This window comes from Rhipicephalus sanguineus, chromosome 2, assembly GCF_013339695.2.
Source record: "Rhipicephalus sanguineus isolate Rsan-2018 chromosome 2, BIME_Rsan_1.4, whole genome shotgun sequence".
Taxonomy (NCBI): Eukaryota; Metazoa; Arthropoda; class Arachnida; order Ixodida; family Ixodidae; genus Rhipicephalus; species Rhipicephalus sanguineus.
In genome coordinates this window covers 122,937,042-122,960,975 of record NC_051177.1, presented here as the reverse complement: position 1 = coordinate 122,960,975, position 23,934 = coordinate 122,937,042, and the positions used below count along the sequence as shown (strand labels likewise).

Sequence of the window (23,934 nt, the reverse complement as noted above, 5' to 3'; positions counted from 1 at the left end):
TTAATTTTACGAAACTCTATGGCTAGACCATCACATTTGTAAAGTTTTGGAGGGTTTTGCCGTTAGGGGTGCTCCCACGCAGCAGCCAGTAGGAAGGCGCAGGCTGGCGGAGGGTCTTTCCCGCCCTCCTTTTATTTTTACAATTGGCTAAACCCGTTGTACCTTCAGGTGGTAGGGGCTCCCCCGCTTTCTTTTTCTTTCTTAACCTGGGGGTACAACTCGGCCATGGACACTGCTAAGGAGGCTCACCAAGAACGACTGCCAACTCTCCAGAGAGCACATCCCGCTGTCGGGGCTAAGCAAGCAGAAGAACTACGTCGATTACTCAACCCTACTAGGAAAACGGGACACAGCAGCCAAACGGCAACAATGTAAGGAAGATGCCATGGTGACAGCCAGAGAAACACAAACAAAATGCCAGTATCGAGCCAATCCCGGGGTATGGGCATGACGAAATACACCAAAAAAAAAAACATTGACAGGACGTGCATTGCACTTCGAACGGAGCTGCCTACAATTTCTTAAACTTAAAATGAACAGAAGTGTTACTGAGGTTTTTATCATAATCATGAAATAAGCCAATATGCACATAATTCCCTTTATCTCTATTTGATGGTGGTGTTTGCCAAGAAGTGTGAGAGCGATTTCTAGCTGCCTTTGAAGCGAAATTGAAAATTGCCTGCCCTGGTGTATGCAGTGGTATAATGTCCACAGGAGCCTTGGCAAGTGATTGGCAGTTCTTTTAGACTGTTCAAAAGGTTATGCAGAGCCCCTTGAAGAGACTGCCAATCGATTTTCAAGCTCTCCCCTTTTCTTGACGATGGAAAGCCTACTGTCTGAAATGCATATCTGTACCCGCAGCTGTTTTTGAAAATTTTTTAAATGTAATTTTTCAGTCCTCAAAATCTCTTCTACCTGCTGCGTTGACACAGCATCAGTGATAATCGATACCAATGGCAACAAAACTGACCAATCCAAAGCACGTGTAAATTAGGCAGCAGATTACCTGCTTTATCAAATGCTGCCATTGTGGCCTTGCGGAAAAATGGTTGAAACAACTTTTAAAGGCGGAGCCATTTATGCTCGAGGTAAGTGCTGTGGCATCTGCAAAAACTTGGGTGGGTATGAGCCACAGAGATTTGGCAAGCCCTACTACCGAGTACACCAGGTGCAAGGGAAAGTGACATTGCAGGGAGAGAGCAGAGTGAAGGAGGTTAGAGCCTGGGGTGGGAGGAAGCAAGGCCTGGTAGAACTAGGAGTGCTGAGGCAAGGAGAAGAAACACTAGAGTTGAGCGAAAACTGCTCAGCGAAGTGGGGAGGAGGAAAAGAAGAATCGCAACCAGTCGGCTAACCAGGCATGGTAGCTGAACAAGCATTTATGGGAACCATATGATTGCGTTGCTGTGGGTGAGAGAGAAGCAGACAGAGGCTCAACTTGAGTTTTCTAGGCTTAACTCTCTATATGCTCATGTAGCTACACTCAATCCTCGATATAACGAACTATCGGTTATAACGAAGTAAATGAAGAATAGTCTTGTCATAGATACAGTGTTACAAATAATTGTTTATAACAAATTTTCTGATCTAACAAAGTTATTTTCGTGTCAGATGTGACTGTTATAATGAGGTTTGAGTGTATATCTAGGCCAGTGGCGGATTCAGAGGGGGGGTGGTAAGGGCGAACACCTCCCCCCCCCCCCCCCAAAGCCTGTGTCAGCCCCTCTCCCTTCAGTACCTGTTGTCCTCCTCCTCTGTCAGGTTGCTTCGGCTGCCACTGCTCAAAAGGGAATGAGAATCTTGTCCCTGCCCTCTAGCTCTACTCATCCTCTACTCACCAAAAGTTGGCACGTGGATCCACTCCTGATCTAAGCTAGGCTTGGCTGGTATGCTAAGGAAGGCCGCCCAGCTCCGGTTGTTAAACTCACTCGTGAGGAGACTCACTCAGATCGGAAGGAAGGAAAGAAGAAACAAGCGGAAAGACAGGGAGGTTAGTCAGTTCTTGGACCGGCTGGCTACCCTGTGCTGGGGGAAGGGGTAAGGGGGATAAAAGATGATAGAAGAGAGATGTTACAAAAAAAGGAGAGCAAGAGCCGTGAGTCTGAGTGAGCCAGATGGTGAGTTTGAGTCCAAGTGAGTCGGGTTGAAGAAAATTTTATTGAGTCAAAGTCCGAGTGAGTTCAGTTGAATATATTAGTGAGTCCTAAGCTCAAGATATATTTCTTGAGTGAGTCCGAGTGAGCTCCACCTTTTTTTTTTTTTGCAGACTTATGGTCATGTCTAATCATCTTCTGCGTTACCAGCCTTACGTCGGCTTGCGTTTGTACTTAAGATTATTCACACATTTCTCAGCACACTAGCATTCATGTGCCTCCTCAATTTTTATTGATCAGCGGCGTGAGTTAGAGGAAGGGGTGCCATGACCTCCCCCAGCAAACTCTTTCAGGGGAAGTTCTTGATAAAAATATCTCGTGTGAGTCGTGTATTTCATAAGAATGTCCGTACTGGATTGCAACCACTGCAAACTCGTATTTGAAGGTACAAGATCAAAAGGCGCATCGTAGCGCACCAATTATGTCGGACATTGGCATTTAAGAGCATTGACACCAAGATCGAAAAATTCTAATTTTACACCAATGGACTCATGAGTCTACTCACTCAGACTCAGGTGAAGCCGTGAGTCTGAGTCTGAATGAGTCCGGCTGAGTAATATGTTGGCGAGTTTGAGTCTGAGTGAGTCCGGTTGAGAAAAAGTTTAGCGAGTCTGAGTCCGGTTGAGGAAAACTTTGGTGAGTGAAAGTGAGCCCTCGGAGCAAAATATATTTGTTGAGGAGCTCCAATTTTTTTGCCGACCTATGGGCACCACCAATGCAAAGCTGCCCTAATTCTTTAGTAATATGGAGATGCTGTGAGCATTTTTATGCATTGCGAAATTCCACGAGAAGGTTTTCGATCAGCTGACCCCAACATCAATGTTGTGACCTTGACGATCACAAACAAACCAATGGACAACTGCAAAGTTGTGCAATTTCAGCACTGATGCATACCTGCTAACTCTCCAGATAAACAACCCTAACCCCACCTGAAATGAAAATAAGGATAACGTCACGGTGTTTCTAAAGATTTTCTGGCCTTGAGGAACCACAACAGTTTGTCGTGGGACTCGAACCACTGAAGTAAAGGGAGGGGAGGTCTGTGCATTTGTGTGTAGCCTTGGTTACTTACAGTTGAGCATGTTATGTTCATCTTGACGAGGAGCTCGCGATATCAGCACATGCATAGTTCCTTGCAATGTTACACGGTGAAGCGTGCTAAGATAGCGTATTCTTGCCCTGCGCACACTTGTAATTACACAAACATGCTATAATTTTGAGCACTGGTATGATCACCGGCGTCTGAAAGCATTGACTGCAATCATCCAGAGCTGTGTATGACGTTACTGCGGCCCAGAGAAGAAAGAAATGGAAATGTGTGCATTTATTTTTGTCTCCCCCCCATATTTGCAAGTCTCTTGATTTTCGAGGTCCCTATGTTGGCAGATATGCTGACGTGGCACCAAAGCCTTGAAAAGTAATTGATATGCACCAAGACAGGAGACTTATAGACAGACGATTGCTCATTTATGTCTATGCGTCTCCTGCCTTCGTCTATTGCGCTGCATATAGTATCCAAGTACAAACCAGTTCGCCCAAGTCAAAGTGCTCTTGCAAAGTAAACTCCTCATAGGCTGGGTCCAGGAGTGCGCATTACTGCTGGCAATGAGACAAATGAGAGTGTATGTTGTGCCACTACTGTGGTGATCCCATGGCTGGTGTGTCGACCTGCAGATGTGCTGTTATGGAAAGCTCGCTGAGACTGGACACACTCCTTCGGTGAAGGGCATTGCTTTCATGTTGAACAGGTAATGTCACTTGTTAACCCTTTGCAGTCCGAAACCTTTACCCACCTTTTGTCCAGTTCTGGTCCCCCCAACAAAAAAAAAAGCAAAGCTCAAGTAAAATAAGTTTACATACTGTCTTAGAGATGGCACATAATGCAGTGAGAAAACATGTGCATGAATCAACCACATAAGAGTTTGTCCAGCAGCGCCCGACAATGGACCTGCTGCGGCCGTGGTGCATTGTCGAGAGGGGCCCGACAATGAACCGCAAAGGGTTAAGTGTTGCTGCAGATTGTTGCTCCATATAATTTTTGCATGAGAGCCAGTTTTTAAATATTTATGTGATGAAAGTTTGCTTGTTTCTATCGCAGAGTGACAACTTCCATCTCTGCACAATAATCTGGGCGCGGAGTCAAAAACAGAAGAGAGGAAAAAGTGAAACACTTATTTCAGACCAGAGAGCAAAACCAATGTTTTATTTGCACATTGATTTCATTTGCAGTCCAATCACATGTCAACTGCGCTTCATGGATTCTTGTGTTTATATTTCATTTGTTATCACTTCCACTCTCTCTCTTGTCAAAGGCACCCATGACATCACTCAACAGATTTAGCGTTCACCAGAAACCATGTGCGCTCTTGCACGATTTAAGTAAATGTATGGAAGTAGACACCATAAATAGTATACACACCAAGTCACAATGTAAGGGAAGGAACATGCGAAGAAAAGCGAGTGATATGACCAGAGCTCTCTGCGGAGGGCGGCTTTGAAGACGGCATTGGCTCGTCACGTATTGTTCCAGTGTCGGTTATTTGACAGATTATTAATAAAGAGCTGCTGAACACTGCGAGCCTAAACAGTTGCTGGTTGCCATATGTAATACTTGATATTGGTTAGTGTGTTCACATTACCTAATGCAATTCTATAATTAAACAATTTGTATTAATAGAAAAGCGCTCAACAGAATGTACCATATAGACAACGCAGGCTAATGCTGTTGTATGTCCTATATGAATGCATTTTCTTCACTGACAAACATAAAATACACATGCACCACTTGAATGATGCGTTGAGCAACACCAGAGCTCAAATTGACTTCAGCCCTACCTGAAAAGCAAGTAAGCACTGGACAAGCGGGGCTCATCATTAGTCTTCCTTTTTTTTTTTTTTTTGTGAAGACGCGCGAGACAAATTAAGCTCGTCTGCTGTCTTTGAGAGGTTAGGCAGCAGGCAGTGTGATTTATAAATGCAAATAGTGTACATATTTCCTAAGCAACAGCTTCCATTGCCAGTGTTTAGCCACAATAGGCCACATTCAGAGCTCTCCATACTGGACAGCTCTGAAAATAAACACATTTACAGAGGGGGCACCTGTATTCGAAAAATGAATCTGTGCCATCCCTTCGCACGTGTCAAATGGGCAGTAAGCGTTGCGACGCCAATAACAAAAGCATTGGGCCCCTTATAGTTGACGCAGATTATCATTGTTACATGATGAAATTCCTGGCGGGAATTTCGAGTTGGCTGCATGTCGATTCGGTGTCGTATTTCCTTTTATGAAGGAGCTGCTGCAAGCGAGTGTGCGAGATGCTCCCACATTCACATGCCGTTTCTGTGTGTGTGAAGAGATTAGTTATTGAACAAGCGCTTTTAACGTGGAAAATTTCTCATATCCAAAAGCCTTCCGAGCGAGGTACACAAGAATCTTGACTGGCCACTACACGCAGCTGGACAAGTTGGGGGATGGGGGCAAGACAGTGAACACGAAAGTTGGACCGACAGTATGTGAAAGAGAAAAGACATAACGGAGTACACTGGCACTCGTACAAACAAGGTTACGCAGACCGAACAATCTATACAGAAGGAGGAAAAACTAGACACTCGCGGGGGACGTAACTGACCGTGCAGGGAGCACGATTGCGTGTGCATCACGAAGCACGACTAGATTTGCTAGACATTGGGAAACAAGAAGGGAACTGGATCTTCAAGCCGCTCATTCTCCAACATTTAAGGAAACCGTTGCCCACAACCGCTTGGCGTCCTCTATCGCAATAGATCCCACGGTTTCCTGAACTCTGTGACAGTAGCCAAGCAGAGGCTGTCCAACAACCCCATCAAGCCTCTCTACCACTTCTGTAGGGAATGATTTATGAGAAAAGGCGACTTAAGACTGCACAAGCAAAGATTCGTCATAAATGTTGTTACAGTTAATCACTGCACAAGAAAACAGCGTCACAAGCATAGCATTTCTTTGCTTCTAACAACAACAGCAGCAGCAACAACAAAAATGAGTAACCGCGACACAATGGGACATGGGGAGGCAGACGAAACACTCAAACATATTGGAAAAATGTTAGATTGACATCAGAGTGCAGAAACTCATCTTAACGATTTAAGTGTGAATGGTAAGTTGACTTATGTCTTTTAGAGAGGCTCTAATTATGAAAACCTTTCAGTATTTTTCTTAATTAAGTCAACCGAATCGCAGAGCAAACAACAGTGAAAAAACAACCTCATCTTTCATACCTGCAACACAGCGAAAGAGACTGAAGTTTGAAGGTTGATGGAATTCAGACATTTCATGAGAACAAGAATTCATCTTGCTGTCTCTCATTCTTCCATGCGTAAAAAAATTATCAATAAAACAAGAAAGTTATCAGTTAGCAGTTATCAATAAAACAGAAAAGAATGTGAAGTTAAAACCGAACAACAAAGTACTGCAAGATTTTCACTCTCGTTACCCTATCGAAACCAAACTTTCCCCCATTTTGTTTCTTATTCTCCTTATTTTGGGTGCAGCATAGCCTTAGCTGCTCTCGTGCTACTAAACCTAACATAAAATAACTTATTTTTCTGCACAGTTTGACAGTAATAGATGCACAAAAAAAGCCTGAGTGTTGTGTAGTGTTACCGATACCTTTTCTAAGAGAAGAGCCAATGTATGTGGCACAATGTATGCAAACCTAAAAAATTCAAATCTGCACAAGGCAAAGTTTACATGCTTGCATATTCTAACAACAAATGTTCCTAGTTTTCGTGACTTCAGCATATCAGGAAATGGCAAGTTAGCTTTCAAAGGGAACCGTTTAGTAGTACATGATATGCCCGACGCAGTAAAAGGTGACAATGCATGAAAATTAAGCAAACAAACAAGCATTGGTATTCACAAAGCTGCAGGAGGGCATTTTATCTCTGTGTAAAGCATCCAACGTTTACTAGCGCATAACTGCGAGAAACGTAATGTGTACGCATATCCTACATGTTGGGCACATTTTTCTTGTTTATATTGTTTATTTGATGCTGGCAATTATACATTCACTTTTTTTTTTGTATGGTTACTCCTCTGTATGAGAATAAAGTGCAGGAAAGCGACAAGCATGACGTGCACGGTGCTTTAAAAGCTTTAAAGTCACCAGTGGCAATCGCCCCCAACGTCCGCGCAGATTTGTACGCTATTTGTACGCTATTAATAGTGGTTTCAGGCCACTGGCAAAAGGCATGACGGCAAAGGTACAGTTACTACTAACTATTCTAAAGTCTCACAGATGTGACACATACACTGTCTGGTCCTTTCATTTTCTGCAAAGGGGGCTATAGTATTTTATGTCTGCCACCACTCGTGTATGGTAAATGCATTAAAGTCTCTCACGTTTACAGTTTTACTTGATGAAAATTTGAGATTCCGGTGGTTCAAATTTTATTTTGGAACACTGGCATATGCTTTTTTTTTTTCTCAGCCTTGCCTAGGACACCTCACCATGAGGTGCCTCAGAAGCCTCCAACATCATGTTTCTAAAAATCACCTTAGACACCTTTATACAAGTTCCGCAACCTATTTTGACCCGAGAGATAAAGCGAAGGCGAAGCACCGGCACACATTCAAATGGCCTCGCTCCTTTCGTGGTGACATGTCTGTGGTAGCGTCATTTCGTTATGCCACTTACCAGCCTACGTTGCCAGGAGTTCGGTTACACCGGAGTCATTTCAGTCAGAAACTGGAACACACGGTATATAGCCTTGTCTTATTGTACAGCACAACCTTGCTTGCAACTCGGTGCGAAAAAGAAACGAAAGCTGGGCGTGCAAGAAATACAGTAGAGATTCATTGTGCATTTTCTCTCATGGTCGCATTGTATGCCACCCAGCATCTGTACTCATCACTCTTGGATGCACTTGTTAACAAGTATAGATGCATGTGTCCTGCCTGGACCCTTTGCAAAGGCTGCAACCCTCGTCCACAATGCAATGGAGCAGTGGACAATTATTTAAAAAGAGTCGTCAAACTGACTGAAGCGAGGACTTAGGTATAGCATAGTCCATGATTGAATACTATCGTTGGAGCTACTGATCTCGTCAACACTGTAAATGCGTGAATGTTCTTTTGTAGTAAATGGCTGCGGCACGTGCTATCACATCCGCAGTTCTGGTTACACGAAGCAAATGTCCCTGATGTTGACAATGCATTGCTGTATTCTATGGGCTTCTGCAACCTGACGACACAAGAGGGAGGACTGGCTCAAGACCTGTATGGAATATCATTTCTTTATGGAAGGTTCACAGGAGCTAGTTTTGCAAAATGGGACAAGTAAAGCGACAACAGCAAAAGAACATTGCCATTACACTGGTACAGAACACATGACAAGACGCTGCGATCAACACGGCAACTATAATACAAAGCTGTACGTATTTCACACAAGACTTCTGCAGTAGTGTGACGCCACGTGCAGCTGTACAACGCGAGGTGAACCGGGAAGTGCCACAACAGCACAGCTCCCCCTCTCATTTCACGTCAGCCGCAGTCTGTGCGTACTGGACTACGTGCTCCAGCGATACACATCTTGAACGAGAAAAGCAAAACACATCTTTTTTTCGCACACTTTTGCTTTTCAATTTGAGTGTGCAGTATTTATTTACAGGTCGCAGTTTTACAGTGCGATGCGCAGACTTTACATACTGAAAGTGACTCAGCAAGACCGGCGCTATAATGAGCTTATGATTGTACGATCCAAGACGTAATGCAACTAGCCTCGTGGCCAGACCATCGGTGCTTGCACAGCGTCCGGCATATGTGGTTGCACCGACGTTTCAAAAAACTTGGCGTGTAGTGTGACTGTTTGCCACTGTACTTGAAGCTTAGATTTGTCACATTCTCGTTAACTACAGGAGCCACAAACTGGGTGCACCTAGTGCATTTCTCTTTCTCTGCACACTCCATTTCTTTCTTATGTATGGCCGCTGTAACTAACTCAACCATTCTGTACCCTTCATACATTGTTTCTCTGCACAAGCGCTGTCTTAATGTCTTACATTTCCAGCGTTACATGAACCAACCCAAAAACCAACTACCTACCAGTGTCTAAATGCTGTTGAGTACAAAGGCGATCTTGTTAATGCAGGCTTAATGCTGGAAATGATACGAGTCAGTGCGAAATAATTGCTTTGAAGTGATTAGTATCACGAATGTCACGTACGAAGCCACAACCTGTAACTAATTTAAATTGCAGTAAATCGGACAGACTGTTCGTTGGTGATGGGACATTTTGAACATGACTGGCACTGCGACAAAAGCCAAGGCTCTACAAAACAGCACGATTGGTAACCATAAATGGTAACCATACGGTCATGTGCTCTGGAACAAGAGTCTACCCGGCGACCACATTTACATTACTGATACCTTGTTACAACCCTGAAGCTGAAAAGTGGGGGTTTTCAGATGCTAACTATCTCAGGCAGCATAAAACACGATACTTAACATGTTTTCTTCATTTATACCACAAACCTGTATGACCACTATAGGAGTTTCGGGTCTATGGTGATTGTTGCCAAAGGATAGGGGTTGTGTAGTGCCTATGCATGTTCGTGACAAGTAAATACACACAATCAGACTCAAAATGTCAGGCAAAGGAAAAGCTCACGATTGTACACACATTGAGTGACAAAAGTCTGTTGTAGGGACAATATGTCCGACAGAGCTTCTTGCATCAAATACACTGTTGAGCTGCCGAAATGATGCTCATTGCCTCGTATCCAAGGCCTCGTATTATACACTATGCACAACCCTGCCATTGTTACAATGTGCAGTCAAGCTCAAGAATTAAGCCAGATAGCAAAGAGAGATTATTTTGCAGGCTTGACAGCCTTACATAACTACCTCTAAAGCCATGGTCGCACTTGCAAAACAGATGAAAATAAATAAAAAGGGAAGAAAATGGCCAAATATGCACTTCACTAAACTGCGTAGAGAATGGCAATAATTTTTTTTCAAACATGGAACCAACATGGGCATTATATAGCAAGGGGGACAAAAGTTGGATTCCGTGTCTTTTCGGTGAGCCACTCGATAGCAAGTGAGGGCAATTCAATGCAAGAACGGCTGTATTGGTTATGAGAGTCGATGAATGCAAATGCCTAGCAGAATAATTGATATTAATTCATGTCATTTACCACGAAAAAAAAAAAGGAAGGAATCTACACGAGGAGAATGGAAGGTATTCTGACCGGGTGAGGGCATTTGTCATGGGAGCATTGCGCCACTTCCACATACTTTTCCCCCTTTTTTCTTTTTTTACTGTTGTGGTTATGCCACAAGCATGGCTAGCAGCAAAAGAAAAGTGCATGTTTCTCGGTGTGTATATACGTGGTACAGATGGTACGCGAGTTCGATCAAGGTTTACCGAGAGGTCGCATTCACGTACATCGCGCATAAACGAAACAAAAGAATAGGTAGGCTGCAAACAATACGGTGGACCAACAGCCAAATGAGATGTACTCTTTCCATCGCAAACACATCTTGCGCATATTTGCTGTTCACAATGCAGCAGGTGGTGGAGTGATCTCTTCAGTCTGTGTGCAGCCGGCCGCTTGCAAGTGGCTCGCCTATCTGGCCTGGACGTCAAGCTGGCGTCACAGGATGGGTGGCAGGAAGGTGCCGGAGTCCTGGAGAGGATCACCGTGGAACTTGTGACCGTTGCTGATGCTACCACAGTGGCTACCAGAGCTACTTGGCAGAAGCGCTACACAAGAAAAAAAAAATTCACAGAAGGATTTGCATGACGGAACTTGCGAAGTCTTCTTGGTACATTAAAGGGACACTAAAGAGAAAAACGATTTTTCTCATACTGGTAAAGTACTCTTTCGCAATGCCAAAATTACCATGCTTGCCATGAGAAAACGCTTGGTAAGTTAGAAAATGCTCAAAAAGAAAATGCGGTAGGCGACACCACCTTGAAATTTCCGCGCTAATCACCGTGATGTCATAGATTTTGACGGCGTCTACTAAGGCTTACGTAGCTCCTAATCAGTAAAAATTAAGTACATGGCCCTCTGAGGGGGCCAGAGACTTAACATACCATGTTTCAACGAATTTCGTTGAACCAATGTTGACAAAATACGAAAAATTCACTTTGAAATCCATGACATGTGGAGCTTTCGGCACGATATTTAACAGTGAAACCTTGACCTCGATTTTCTCCCCTATTAATACGACTGTGATGGAGAAATTAACAACATTAGTGTTTCCAATGTAAAATTTATCAATCTAAACCGATTCATTGTTTCATTTTAGTGTCCCTTTAATGTATATAGTACACCAATGGCGAAACTGCCAAGTACAGTAGAACCCGCTTTTGATTTACCCACTTCTGCGTTCTTCCCAGGCATAACATCTCTGACGTCTGGTCCCAGCAAGGAATCTATCGACACCTGTGAATTACAATCCCCTTTTCATGCATCCCCAGTGCTCAGCATTTCCACGATGCTGGATATGCTAGAGAAGGTACGTCAATGAGTTTGGCGATGTGTACTGCCACAACACCACAAGAGGTGCAAAAGGAACACCGGACTTCCATCAGACTTCTTTTAGCCATAAACCAATGAGTACATTCTTTTGAAGCAGAGCAATGTGGAATGGGTCTGTTTTATTATTTAGGAGCAATATGTTTCCTGATTTTAGCCAAATGTTTGTGTTATACATTTTTCAGCTACTGCTTTCCTTTTTTTTGCAGTCTTTTGAAAAGCATATTGGAGGGTTTCTACTGTACTATGAATGAATGAATGAATGAATGAATGAATGAATGAATGAATGAATGAATGAATGAATGAATGAATGAATGAATGGGTAAACTTTAATGAAGAAAAAAACTTAATTTTCTATTTTTAAGTGCCAAAATCGTGATGTCATTATGAGCAAGGCATGCAGTAGTGAGAAACTTTGGAATAATTTGGAGTACCCGAGGTCCTTTAATGTGCACCAATATCATGCACATCGATGTTTTTTTTTTTTCATTTCACCTCCATTTAAGTGCAGCTACCATGACTGGGAATCAAACGTGCTTCTTCGAGCTTAGCAGCACATCTTTGCCGACCCTAAGCTACCAGAGTGGGTAAACTGCCAAATACACTATCAGCAAATAACTGCCAAAATAAATGTGTGGCACAATGAAAACTTGCAGGCATTGCATGAAATTTATGGGCCAAAAAAAGGAATAAGGCAAATACTGTATATGTATTAAAACCAAAGGTTGCATTGTATAGGCATATGCTGTCTGCTTTAATAGATGTGCAAGAGTTTCCCTATAAGTGAAGTTCCTACAAAACATCACCACTTGCTCCCTCTTAAGAACAGATTCCAACTAAGAACTCCGTCAGCTTTAGGCCTTCTGTTCTAGGACATTCTGTTGTTTAGGCATTCTGTGTTTTAAGGGCATCTTCGACCAATCGCAGCGGTGCGCCAGAAGCCGTGCAAAGTTTCGTCTAATCATTGTAGCGCCTGGGTGCACCAGTGCTATTCGTTGAAGATGCCACAAGTGTGCATTGTCCAGAAACCAACGAGTGCATCTTGGAAAGGAATATCTGCGGGTACTCACGGGACTCCTCGGATGAGGCGCTCGTGTCACTGCTAGATGTAGTGGCTTTCCTCTGCTCCGTAATCTTCTGCTCTGTCGGCCTGGCACACTTGTAGACCTTATAGGAGTTTGATAAGCTGCCTGTATTTATCAGAAATGAGAGAAAAGCAGGAACATCTGAGCCATGTTGCTCAAGCTTGAAAGATGGACTAAGGCTCAGTTTACCATGCTGTTACTTGCACTGTGGCTACATTGCCCTGCAGCACTACCCAAGAAGGGCAACGAGAAAGAGGAGACCTTTTAAGATGTGTACACTGTTACTATATAGTCAGATACAACTTGAGAAGTCAGGCCCCACCCAGATGACCAAAGCGTGGCAGCCGGCCGCCTCCGCAAAAAGGAATAGTCCTGCTCATGCACTCTGCAGTGTTCTCCAAAGGCCACCGACCGTCTAGCTCACAACATCTGTCTGGAGTGCATGCCCATTGCTGCAGGCTTGTGTGCATCCGCCTTTGAGGAGGAAATGCCGTGGACTTCTAAAGTTGTATATCCTACTATAAGTATTGAGTTTGTGCAGTGCAAATCAATGGAGACAAGAAATGAACACGCAGACAACGTGAACTGGGGCTGCTCTAAAGACTATCTGTGTAGACTGCATTTCTTAAGCATAAGATAAAGAAAGGCAATTTCTTTTTGGGCATAAACTTTCGAAACATTTCATTTGTGATAAGACATTTGCATGTATAAAGGTTCATTTCAATGCTTTTTTTTTACACGAAAGTGTTTTATGCCGGGGTCCACTACGGCTCCACTGACGCATTTCCGTCACGGATATGACGTTGTAAAATATAAAGACAAACGTAGAGCAAAGAAAAACCTAGAACAAAATGTTTTGCCAGCGGGAGTCGAACTTACGACCCCTCGATCCCAAGCGTGCAGCGCGAAACGACTCCGCCACAGACAACACATTCTTCGTCATACTGGCATGCTATTTATATACACCATTTGCCAGTGGCGGTACTCAGAGATCGGGGTACATCAGCGTGTTTTCGTTATCACTAGCGAGATGGCGCGATGGGCTCGAAGGGAGTAGAGTTACTGTAGCATATACAGTAATTACTCTAGAAGGGAGTCTCCCTTCTATAGAGTTACTGTATATGCTACCTTGGTGTAGCAGAGTTGCGCATCTGCTTTCCAAACGGCGCTAGCAACCATGCATTGCGGAGAAGCTGACGCCCGGGCCAACTTTCGTATTTCTCGACCCCGCCGCTGCACTGAGTTCACACTAATCATCGACAAATGTTTATCGCCGGTCTTCGACACGCCAGACATGTTAATCGGCGACACGGTAGGCATGTCGCCTGCAAAAACGGAGTGCGGCTTTACCGCGTGGCTGTAGTTGATAGCCAGACCTATGCGCAACTCTGCTACCTAAAAGTAGTATATACAGTAACTCTAGAAGGGAGCGCGATCGTCTCCCCAGGCGTTGAGTGAGCGTGCGCCTCTACAGGGCGTAGTCGCTCGTGCGTGCGCGCTTATTTTGTACGTCTTGCGCTAGCTCTCACGTACCGCAAGTTTGCGTTGAAGTTACGAGCACGAAGGTCACTTCGCTCACTGCAGCGGCCGCTTTTGCGAAAGGAGCGCGCTGCTCACGAACAAATAAGTTACAACTGTGACAGTTCGCGCTCATCCCGTGTATACTTGTGCGTTCGTTTCGTGCATCCTCCTTATTATTTGACCAGCGCGCTTTAAAGGGGTCATGAACCACTTTTCCAAGTAATGATCTAATGGCCTCAGTATCGGAGTGTACTGCCTCCCGAATCGATTGCCGCAAAAATTTCTCGAATCCGTCAAGAATCAGCGGAGTTACGGGGGTTTGGCGCACGCTCCCAGCGCTTTCTCTCTTTTCTCGTGCCGACGAGCGCACTGGAAGCTAGACAGGGAGGGATGGCATGGGGGAAAGAAGTTACGCCAGCGCGCGTCATGAAACGCGATCGCTCTCCCGCTGTGATTCGCTTGCGCGAGTGCGGCGCCGGCAAGTGGCGGCATTCCGCGGCAAGAAGCGCATCTGATCCGAACGCCGCTCTCGATTTACGTCGGCTATCGGCCAATAAGCATGCTATGTCTTTGCTATAGTGTTCTAGAATATTGAGAACACTTTATCTTTGCGACGTACAGCGGACAGACGCCCCGCCCACCGACGAGAGTGAGAACCGGCCTCTGTTTGAAAAGAGGGTGCCTGGGGAAACGGCAACTTCGCGCTCCGCTTGTGGCCATTACGCGGCGCGCACGACTGTAATATTTGGCAGAGCAGTTCATAGCCGTGTCAGCTTTCCGCAGGATGTGTTTTTTCAATCAGCCCAAGGGGTGCTTCATGACCCCTTTAACTGTCGAGCTGTGACAGTTGTTAGTTCGCGCTCATTCTGTGTATGTTCGTTCCGTGCGCCCTTTCTGCTTGAGCAGCGCGTTGCAAGTTTCGAGCTGCTTGCCGTTCTTCGCGTGAAATTACAACTTGTTGCTATATAGCATTCATTCCTTCGCCCTCGGGGCGAAACAGTGCACAACAAGCGCTAAACTACGTCTGCGAAGACACGTTTTACTTTCGTGGTATACCGATATTATTCCTATGAGGGATCAGCCATGTTTTTTAATACAGTGCTCGTACACGTAAGTTCTGCATTACTTTCCGGCCTCCATTTATTTGTGCTGCACAGCCATAGTAGCCAAGAATATGTACCAACAAGACCGCGAGCAGATTCTCTGGACACATTTGCGACGTGTGTGTTGCACATTTTTATTCCACTATCTGGTGCGTACTGCTTTTCCTTCAGATTTCCTGCCATTCTTCTTTGTGATAAATACGAATCCGTCATCTTATTGTTTCTTTATTTCAGCAAGCGTTAGCTTCCATTGTATGATTGTTGGTGAAAACATGAACTTCCAAATGGCGACAAAAACCATTAAGGATATTTCAGCCAAATTTTGTGGCAGAAAAACATTTAAAAAAGGATGCCATTTGTCTCTGCTGATTTATTTCATCATGTAATCATTAATGTCATGTATCATCATGTAGCCATCATCGTAAGTGCAGTGCAGCCATCACTTTTATTGTCAATGCTGCCACTGCTACATATTGATTATATGTTAAGCTGCAATTAATTGGCTTGGGTAAATGTCAATGCTTTAGTGGCACTCGATAATTCATTTCCTGCTGCCAGTGTATTGTGTTTCCTCTGTTTCGTTATATAAAAAAATGAAAATTAAATGCATATGAGATACTCTTCAAACAAAAGGTTTATGTGATGTACCAGAAATGACGTTAGCTGTATGAGAGACATACCATTTCATGCCACGATGACTTGGTATAACACATCACATCTTTCTCAATAAAAAAATTAACCGACGACTACGATAGTGCCTAACACGAATCCTGAGCACAGCTTCGTGTTGGGGCAGTGCCAACTGTGTTTGAAGTTTGGCTATCCACAGTTGTAGCAATGTAACATTTGTAACACATTGCCACAGAAACTGCCAGCGCTCGAATGCTACGTGCACCACTCGTGCAATGCAGGCGTCACGAACCAAGCGAAACGCTGACAGCCCCGTTATGACAAGTGAAGCCAGCCACAGTGCACATGCCGAGTGCACAGTGCACAAGCCACAGTGCACGAGCTCCGACCGATGGGCCAGCGCACGTGACAGAGGAATAAAGCGAGGTTAGGGGCCAGTGGCTAGTGATATATTGATAGACTTCATGTTCGCCCTCTTTCGTCCTCATTCGCTTTATTGGTTACGCCGATGACAATGGCAATGCCGCTTGATGCAGGAACAGGCGCCTAAGAGCTGCGCTCTAAAAAAAACAGTTCCCAAATTCCTGGGTACTGTGAATGTGCCAAGAACTGTTACAACAATATTACGTTACTTAGAGTAGTCTCGTGACTGTTACTTATGTACATGCAGCCAGCCTTTGAGACATGTTTCCCTCTCACAGGGTCGTAGGTATGGCAGATTATATGTATGATTGCTGCCAAGTGGCTAAGAAAATGCAGCAAAGAAAACGTAGCGAAGAAAAATCTGTCGAACACTTGCCTGTTTCCGTCTCCTTAACAGTGATGGCCTGCACTGTCTTGTAGATTTGCCTAGAGTCCTTTGGCATGGCAAGCCAGGAGTGCCTCAGTGCCTCATCAGGGGTAACTCGGGTGTCGGGGTTCCACCTTTTTGTTCACAAAGTGAGAAGTTTAGCTGTTACAACTTTCGGTCACATGAGGACAGATGTGTGAACCTGCAGTTTCAATGTGCTTTTCCTTTGCTGTAGCATTTTCATTTAATTTGCGAGGCATTTTCACCACTCTCTTGAGCTTATGCACATGCAATATCATCCCATAGGGTGCCACCTATTGCTCATAGACTAACCAGTGAAGTTTTTCTCATTTCAGCCTAGGCAACAAATACGTATTTGTCATTATAAATGCCTGAAAGGGTGAAGTGCTCCTCCGCTACATTATTTTAGAGGTGAATTGAATTTGTCGCCACATTACTGAAATTAAACTAACAGATCAAGAAAAAAAAAATGGTCAGTTACTCACACGAGGCAAAGGGAAAGGAAGTCGATGAACTCCTCGTCATTGCAGCCTAAAACAGCAGCAAGCGTTTTCGAGTTTGGTCTTCGCTTCTTTCCTTTGCTGTTCTGAGTTAGACGAGGAACGTTCTTCGAGTCTAAAGGAGAAAAGAAAAATAGGACAAGCATGAAGACAAGCCCTGAAGTTCTAAACTCCAGTAAAGGTAGTTTCGACAACTTGAAAGGCTACATGGGCATAGTTGTGCTGTTTACGTTATTGTTTTTAGCTAAGGCCCCGCAACGAAAAGTGAAGGACGACGCTGATGCAAATTGGTTAACTGGTTAACATTTATACATAAGTAAAAAACAGAACATTTGCTTTGTGTACCAAATTGTCTCTTGCTTTTGAAAGCCTAAAAACATTAAGTGTTGATATATCCTTCGCAAGAGCTGCAAGCTTCTCGGGTACTATATAGGAAGCCACTTAATATGAAAATGTCCTAAAATCAGGTGCACTCCACTCTAGCACACCTGAGTATTGGGGACAGTTGTTTTTTCAAAACAATATGAGACTCCTTTTATTATCAATGATTTTTGCAGCTATGTAAAAATAAGGTGGCAGATGCCAATTCCTACAGATGTTAGGAAGCAAGGCCAACTTGGAAGCAACTTGGAAGCAAGTTAGGAAGCAAGGCCAACTGTTGGCCAACTGGTTTCTTCGTAGGAAATTATATAGCATGTCGCTTTAAATTATAGGATTGCGCAAAGTTTCTTGATACTTTAATAGTGTCTCACAGTGAGTGCATGTGTGCACTGGCTTCCACATCAATGCATGCCGACGATTCGCTATAGCGCGTCATATCGAGGTTTGAACTTATGACTTTGAACTCAACACCGCACACCACAGCTGCAGATGAGCTACCGTAGTGGATGAAATTATGTGAGTCTGCTTGTAATTCGCATATACGCTGTAGGTTCTTCTGACATCACGATGCCAGAAGACAAAAAAAAAAAGGTGTTGCACACTCGTCATCATGGCTATGAGCGATGCTGACTACCGTATAAACGCGTGTAAGGGCCGCACCCGTGTAAGGGCCGCACCCCGTTTTTTTGAAGTGCATATTCTAAAAAAAAAAAATCCGCGTAAGGGCCGCACCCACACTTTCCTCAACCAATACGTATTCAAAATGCGCGCGCGCGTAAGCTTCTAGGCGTAGTCGATAGATGGCGCAAGGAAACGCAACCATCATCATCGTCACCAGAGTATATTTATATATTTTTGGATCTTATTCGTGTTAAGATGTTCGTGAAGTGGGCTAAAAATTTTAACTTTTTTATTAGTATTCATAGACCCGCCAACCAAAGGTTAAAGTAGGATTTTATCTTTAGCTTCTCACATCTCTATACAAACGCGCTATCGGCGCTATCCATATCGGCATTAGCATCACCAACTTTGGCATGGCGTTCGTATGGTGTACTAGCGTTCGCGTTGTTCGGTTTGTGCAGTTCAGCCAGCCACTTGCTGTAGTTTTCTGCACTGTTCGATGACCTTCGTGCTAGCTTGTTTTCTACACGGCGTTCACGTTTTGGCAAGATCGGCAAGTACCTGAATAGCTACACTGCTGGCTATAAGTTGAAGGTGATCGAGTATGCTCTCGAGCATGGGAAACGTGTCGCCGGCAGAAAATTCGACGTTGACGAGAAGTGTGTTCGACGTTGGTGTGCTCAAAAAGGAGCCTTGCGAAACACCAACAGCACTAAGGGCGCTTTCCGAGGAGAGCAGTACAAGTTTCCCGATTTGGAAGAAGACTTGCTCCGCTATGTGACTGAAGTGCGGAATGATGGTCTTGCGCTCACAGCGGACATGCTGCGTGTGAAGGAACTAGCCTTGGCGACTGTACTTGGGTGGATCCTATCTGCGTGGAGCTCGGTGTCGACGGACATTGTGTCCCGAAGTTTTAAAGTCGCCGGGATATCTAACAGCTTGGATGGCACGGAAGATGACTGCTTGTGGGGTGACGGCGCTTCGCAGCACGCCATCTCATCTCGGACTCCAAGTCTGAGGACTCGCCGAGTGACGACGATTGAGCACGTATGTCGCAATAAATGTCGTATACTGCAATAAACGCTCTTCGTTCGCTAACTGGTGCGTTTTTACTTTAAAAAAAAAATGTCGCGTGTATGGGCCGCACCCTGAAAATTGGCCCTCATTTCTTGAAAAAAAAGTGCGGCCCTTACACGCGTTTATACGGTAACACTCCCAGGTTAAAATGCGCAGATATGCCCGATGAAGTGTACGGGAGGACGATCGCCACCGTAGCTCAATTGGTAGAGCATCGGGCGCGTTATCTGAAGGTTGTAGGTTCGGTCCCTGCCGGCATGCAAGTTGTCTTTTCATCCACTTTAATTTCTTCGCATTTATATCCCAATTACTCCAAATAGCCATATGTCGGCAAACTCACTCATGAGTAGACTCACTCAGACTCATTCAGACTCAGATCGAGCCTTGTGTCTGAGTCAGTAAGGCTGATTAATAGTTTCGTGAGTCTTGAGTCCGAGTGAGTCCTGTTGAGAAAAATTTTGGTGAGTCAGTCTGAGTGAGCCCTAACGGCGCAATATATTTCATGAGTGAGTCTGAGTGAGCTCCAAATTTTTTTGCCGACCTATGGTCCTGTCCACTCAACTTCAGCATTACTATTAAGCTTATGATGACTCACGTTTACGCTCACGTCTGCTCACACATACTTCAAAGCACTAGCTGGCGTTCATACGCCATCTGATGACTCACGTTTACGCTCACGTCTGCTCACACATACTTCAAAGCACTGGCGTTCATACGCCACCTCATTATTTATTAATCAGAGGCGTGAGTTGTGGAGGGGGGCAAGGGGAGGGGGTTCGACCTCCCTCTGTCAAAATCTTTCATGGGAAGTTATTGGTAAAAATATCTCGTGTGAGTCATCTCTTTCGATAAAATATCGATCCTTACTGGATTGTAACCATTGACAACTCGTATTTCAAGGTATGAGATCAAAACGCGCCAAGTAGAAGACTACTAGTTATATGGGATATTGATGTTAAAGAGGGTTGACACTATGGTTGAAAAAGTTTATTACAGGCTAATGGACTCCTGAGTAAACTCACTCAGACTCAGAACGAGCCGCGAGTCTGAGTGAATTCGAGCGAGCAATATTTTGGTGAATTTGAGTGCGAGTGAGCCTGGTTGAGAAAAATTTCAGTGAGTCCGAGTCAGAGGGAGTCCGAATGAGGAAAATTTCGGTGAGTCTGAGTCCGAGTGAGCCCTAAAGGCAAAATATATTGCATGAATCAGTCTGAGTGAGCCCCACATTTTTTGCCGACCTATGCAAATGACATCCCCTATACTTTCTTTGGCTAGATTTTCTGTTGGTTACAAGCCCTTAAAATTCCCCTTCTTTCGCTCAGGTTTAAAATACATATTTAGGGCACAAGATTTAAAAGTGGTGCTCCTGACCGAAGAAGAGCCTCCTGCGTGTTGCCAGCTCGAGGACGCAAGGTGGTGGCAGGCCAAGCACCTCCATTATGCAGGCCAGCTGGTCGGCCTCGTGTTCGCCCGGAAACAAGGGAAGCCCCGTGTACAGCTCAGCAAGTATACAACCCAGGCTCCAGATGTCAATGGCGGTACCGTACGGAAGGCCCAGGATCACCTGTGTTCGTGTAACGATTAAAGGGATGCAAAATGACAAATGACGTCGTCGTTGCCTTTTGAAATTAAAGTGGCAACAGCTATACAACCACTTTGAATGCCAGCGATAACTGCTGCATGCTCAAGAGACAAAACTTTCAACTTTACATCACCTAGCTAATGTAGGAATGCAAAGCAGTAAGTAGAGACGTTATAGGACAAGTTCTGGACCAAGGCAGTAGCATTTTTCAGAGTCCTATCCCACGCTAAATGTAACTTCAATAAAACATAAGTGTGACTGATTGGCACTGAACAAACTGTCGCGCTTTGCATGCGAAGTTAGCATAATAAGCCATACTTAAGCGCATTCTTTCATTTTACCCACTTTCAACCAGAGTGATTGTATGTCCACGGTTTGTTCATGCTAATGCATTCTTCTAGACGATTGTGAATAACCATCTAGTTTGAATTACCACCCCTGCGAAGCTCTCAAACAGGCGTTGAGCTGAGCTGTTATTTAATTGCGTTCGCTAATTCCTTCTTGCTGAGCTTGGTTCACATTGTAGGAAAAACACCAGTGGCATAGCCAGGGGAAGTGGATTGGGGATGCTCGATTGGGGGGCTCAACCTCCGCCTGCCCCTGAAATTTTTACATTTTGTGTGTGTATATATGTACTCGCATACAAACACACGCAAACATAAGTAAAGGGAGGAGTCGGACATTCCCCTCCCGCTCCCTGCAAAAAAAATTCTGGCTACACCTTTGGAAAACATTAATGAGTGTTTCTCCTGTGTATTTGCTTCTGCACGATTTGTAATTTTCATTTAGCACTCATTCATCTTTTCAATATTACCCTGATCTCAGTTGACAAGTAACTAGGGACGTTCTGTGCAGGATTTTTTCGTCACTGTACGATGATCGTGCCTGTTTTCTTTTTTCTTCTTTGAGCAATTAACACAAATCATCGCTCACTGATGCTGATAATTCATTGTTCACAGACTTAAGATAGAAGATTGCAGATCAGCTCGCTGTAAAAGCATGATACCAACAAAGCGATGAGCTTTCTTTAAAAATTCTATGCTGTGGTAAAGGATAGTCATGTGAACACGGATATGGACAATTGGACTCACCTCTGGCGAGCGGTAGAACCGGGACTGGATATACGTGTAGACCCTTTGGTGTACAAAGCAGGAGCTGCCAAAGTCTATCACCTTGATGGCGCTGCTGCCCCTTTGCTTGAGGAGAATATTTTCCTGTGTAAGCAATGGAAGAACAGAGTATCATTTCACTGTGGGCAGCACACGCAATAACCTAACTGTACTCCATCTCACCAATTCATGCAACAGGCTCGTATGACAGCCCATGTGATATGCAAAGGTTGTGGGTTTGGGCTTCACATCTGGCAAGTTACGTTTTCATATGCTTTCAATTTTTGTTTATATCATCTTACTTCACCTCAAATAAAAAGTACAAAGAAGACCCTCTATTCTAGCTCTCCTTAGCTTCATTATACTATGTTGTTTTCATATGGCTGTGTCTAGCAAAATTGGGCCCTTCAATCGATTTCCCGTAATTCGTTCAACGGTAGCGAAACAATGAGCCATGTGTTCTGAAGAAGCACGTGGAAATGTGCTACTAATGCTTCCATGATGCTTTCATTCAGTCAGCATTAAATCGAGAGCACTTAGAGTGGTAGAGTGGCAAAGCCGTTATCTGCTTCTCTTTCTGATTGGCTGACACGACCCGTAGCTTAGCTTTTGCTGCACTATATGTACAGTTCAAGAATCAAAGCCACTTAATTGACACTTATGAAGGGTGTGCATTACATTACGAGTGCTGCTCTGTGTCCACTTACAGGCTTGAGATCACAGTGTATAATCTTCTCCCGGTGGAGGAGCCGTAGGCATTGCACGAGCGAGTAGGCAAACCTCCTGATGAGATTCAGACTGAAGCCCTGGTAGCTGTTATTCTTGACAAGCTCGTAGAGGTTCATGCTGCATGAAGATTTCAAAGCACCATGTACTATCATGTAGCACAATGCATTGCTTCGTTGTTTTTGAATTGAATTGAGTGAACCCTTTGGAAAGGGTGCACTTCTTGAAAGCTTTAAATGGCTCCATCAAATGTTGACACATGCTTTTTTCAGTGGTAGTTTTATGTGCTCATCACTTCGTGTATACATCGATTAAACCACAATCAGCATTTTCTGTGTATTCCTTAACTTGGAACACCTGTAGTGTGTGCGACTGTTTTTAAAGTATACTGTGTATATATATATATATATATATATATATATATATATATATATATATATATATATATATATATATATATATATATATACATACACACACACACACACAGAATTACGCAGGCTTATGCTTTTTAACACATATACTAGATAAAATTACTGGCAGTAAAATTTTGAGAATTGCTAATTGACAAACACAACTAAAAATGGAATGGCTGACATCGCACAAAACCGTGGTGCATCTGCTGTCCTATAAAATTTGTCAGGACGTTAAAGTTTCATACTAATACCACACACAAAAGGTAGATCTGTGCAGCAAAACTGACCATACTAAATAGTACAAAAAATGATGATGACTTCGCCCTCGCGCTGCCAATTGCTAGCTTCCTGGTTAGCTCAATTGGTAGAGCGACCACCCCGGAAAGGCGTTGGTCCCGGGTACGATCTCCCGGACCAGGACGAATTTTTCGGCAACCATGAAGCTTTCTTTCTGAGAAATCCACACGGATTTCCTTGTGGCTTCGTGCTACAAACGGGTGGTTGTGAATTTCCTTCTTAACCCTTCCGCCACATTGCGGGATTCTGCAGAACTGATTTTGCAGCACACGAAAGCACTTGATGTCTCAGAAATCAGCTAATGTATACGATTATAAGGCATAGCAAATCTATACAAATTCTCTTTGAGTTGGACAGCAGTACTCATGCTACTGTAATCTCGGGCTGTTGCTGACATAGGCAG

The 23,934-nt window shown here is 44.1% G+C and overlaps 1 protein-coding gene across 1 annotated transcript in view; it reads right to left on the bottom strand.

Annotated features, from left to right (window-relative positions):
• Positions 1 to 4,321: 4,321 nt before the first annotated feature.
• LOC119383613 (dual specificity tyrosine-phosphorylation-regulated kinase 4) overlaps positions 4,322 to 23,934 on the bottom strand; it is a 321,020-nt gene continuing 301,407 nt past the window's right edge. Inside the window, exons 7-13 of the mRNA XM_049412594.1 lie at positions 22,800 to 22,938; positions 22,075 to 22,197; positions 20,773 to 20,965; positions 17,308 to 17,437; positions 16,807 to 16,935; positions 12,743 to 12,858; positions 4,322 to 10,891 (exon numbers count right to left, since the gene is read on the bottom strand). Of these exons, the coding sequence (XP_049268551.1) occupies positions 10,782 to 10,891; positions 12,743 to 12,858; positions 16,807 to 16,935; positions 17,308 to 17,437; positions 20,773 to 20,965; positions 22,075 to 22,197; positions 22,800 to 22,938 (940 nt within the window). The 3' untranslated portion in view covers positions 4,322 to 10,781. The remainder of the gene's footprint in view (positions 10,892 to 12,742; positions 12,859 to 16,806; positions 16,936 to 17,307; positions 17,438 to 20,772; positions 20,966 to 22,074; positions 22,198 to 22,799; positions 22,939 to 23,934) is intronic.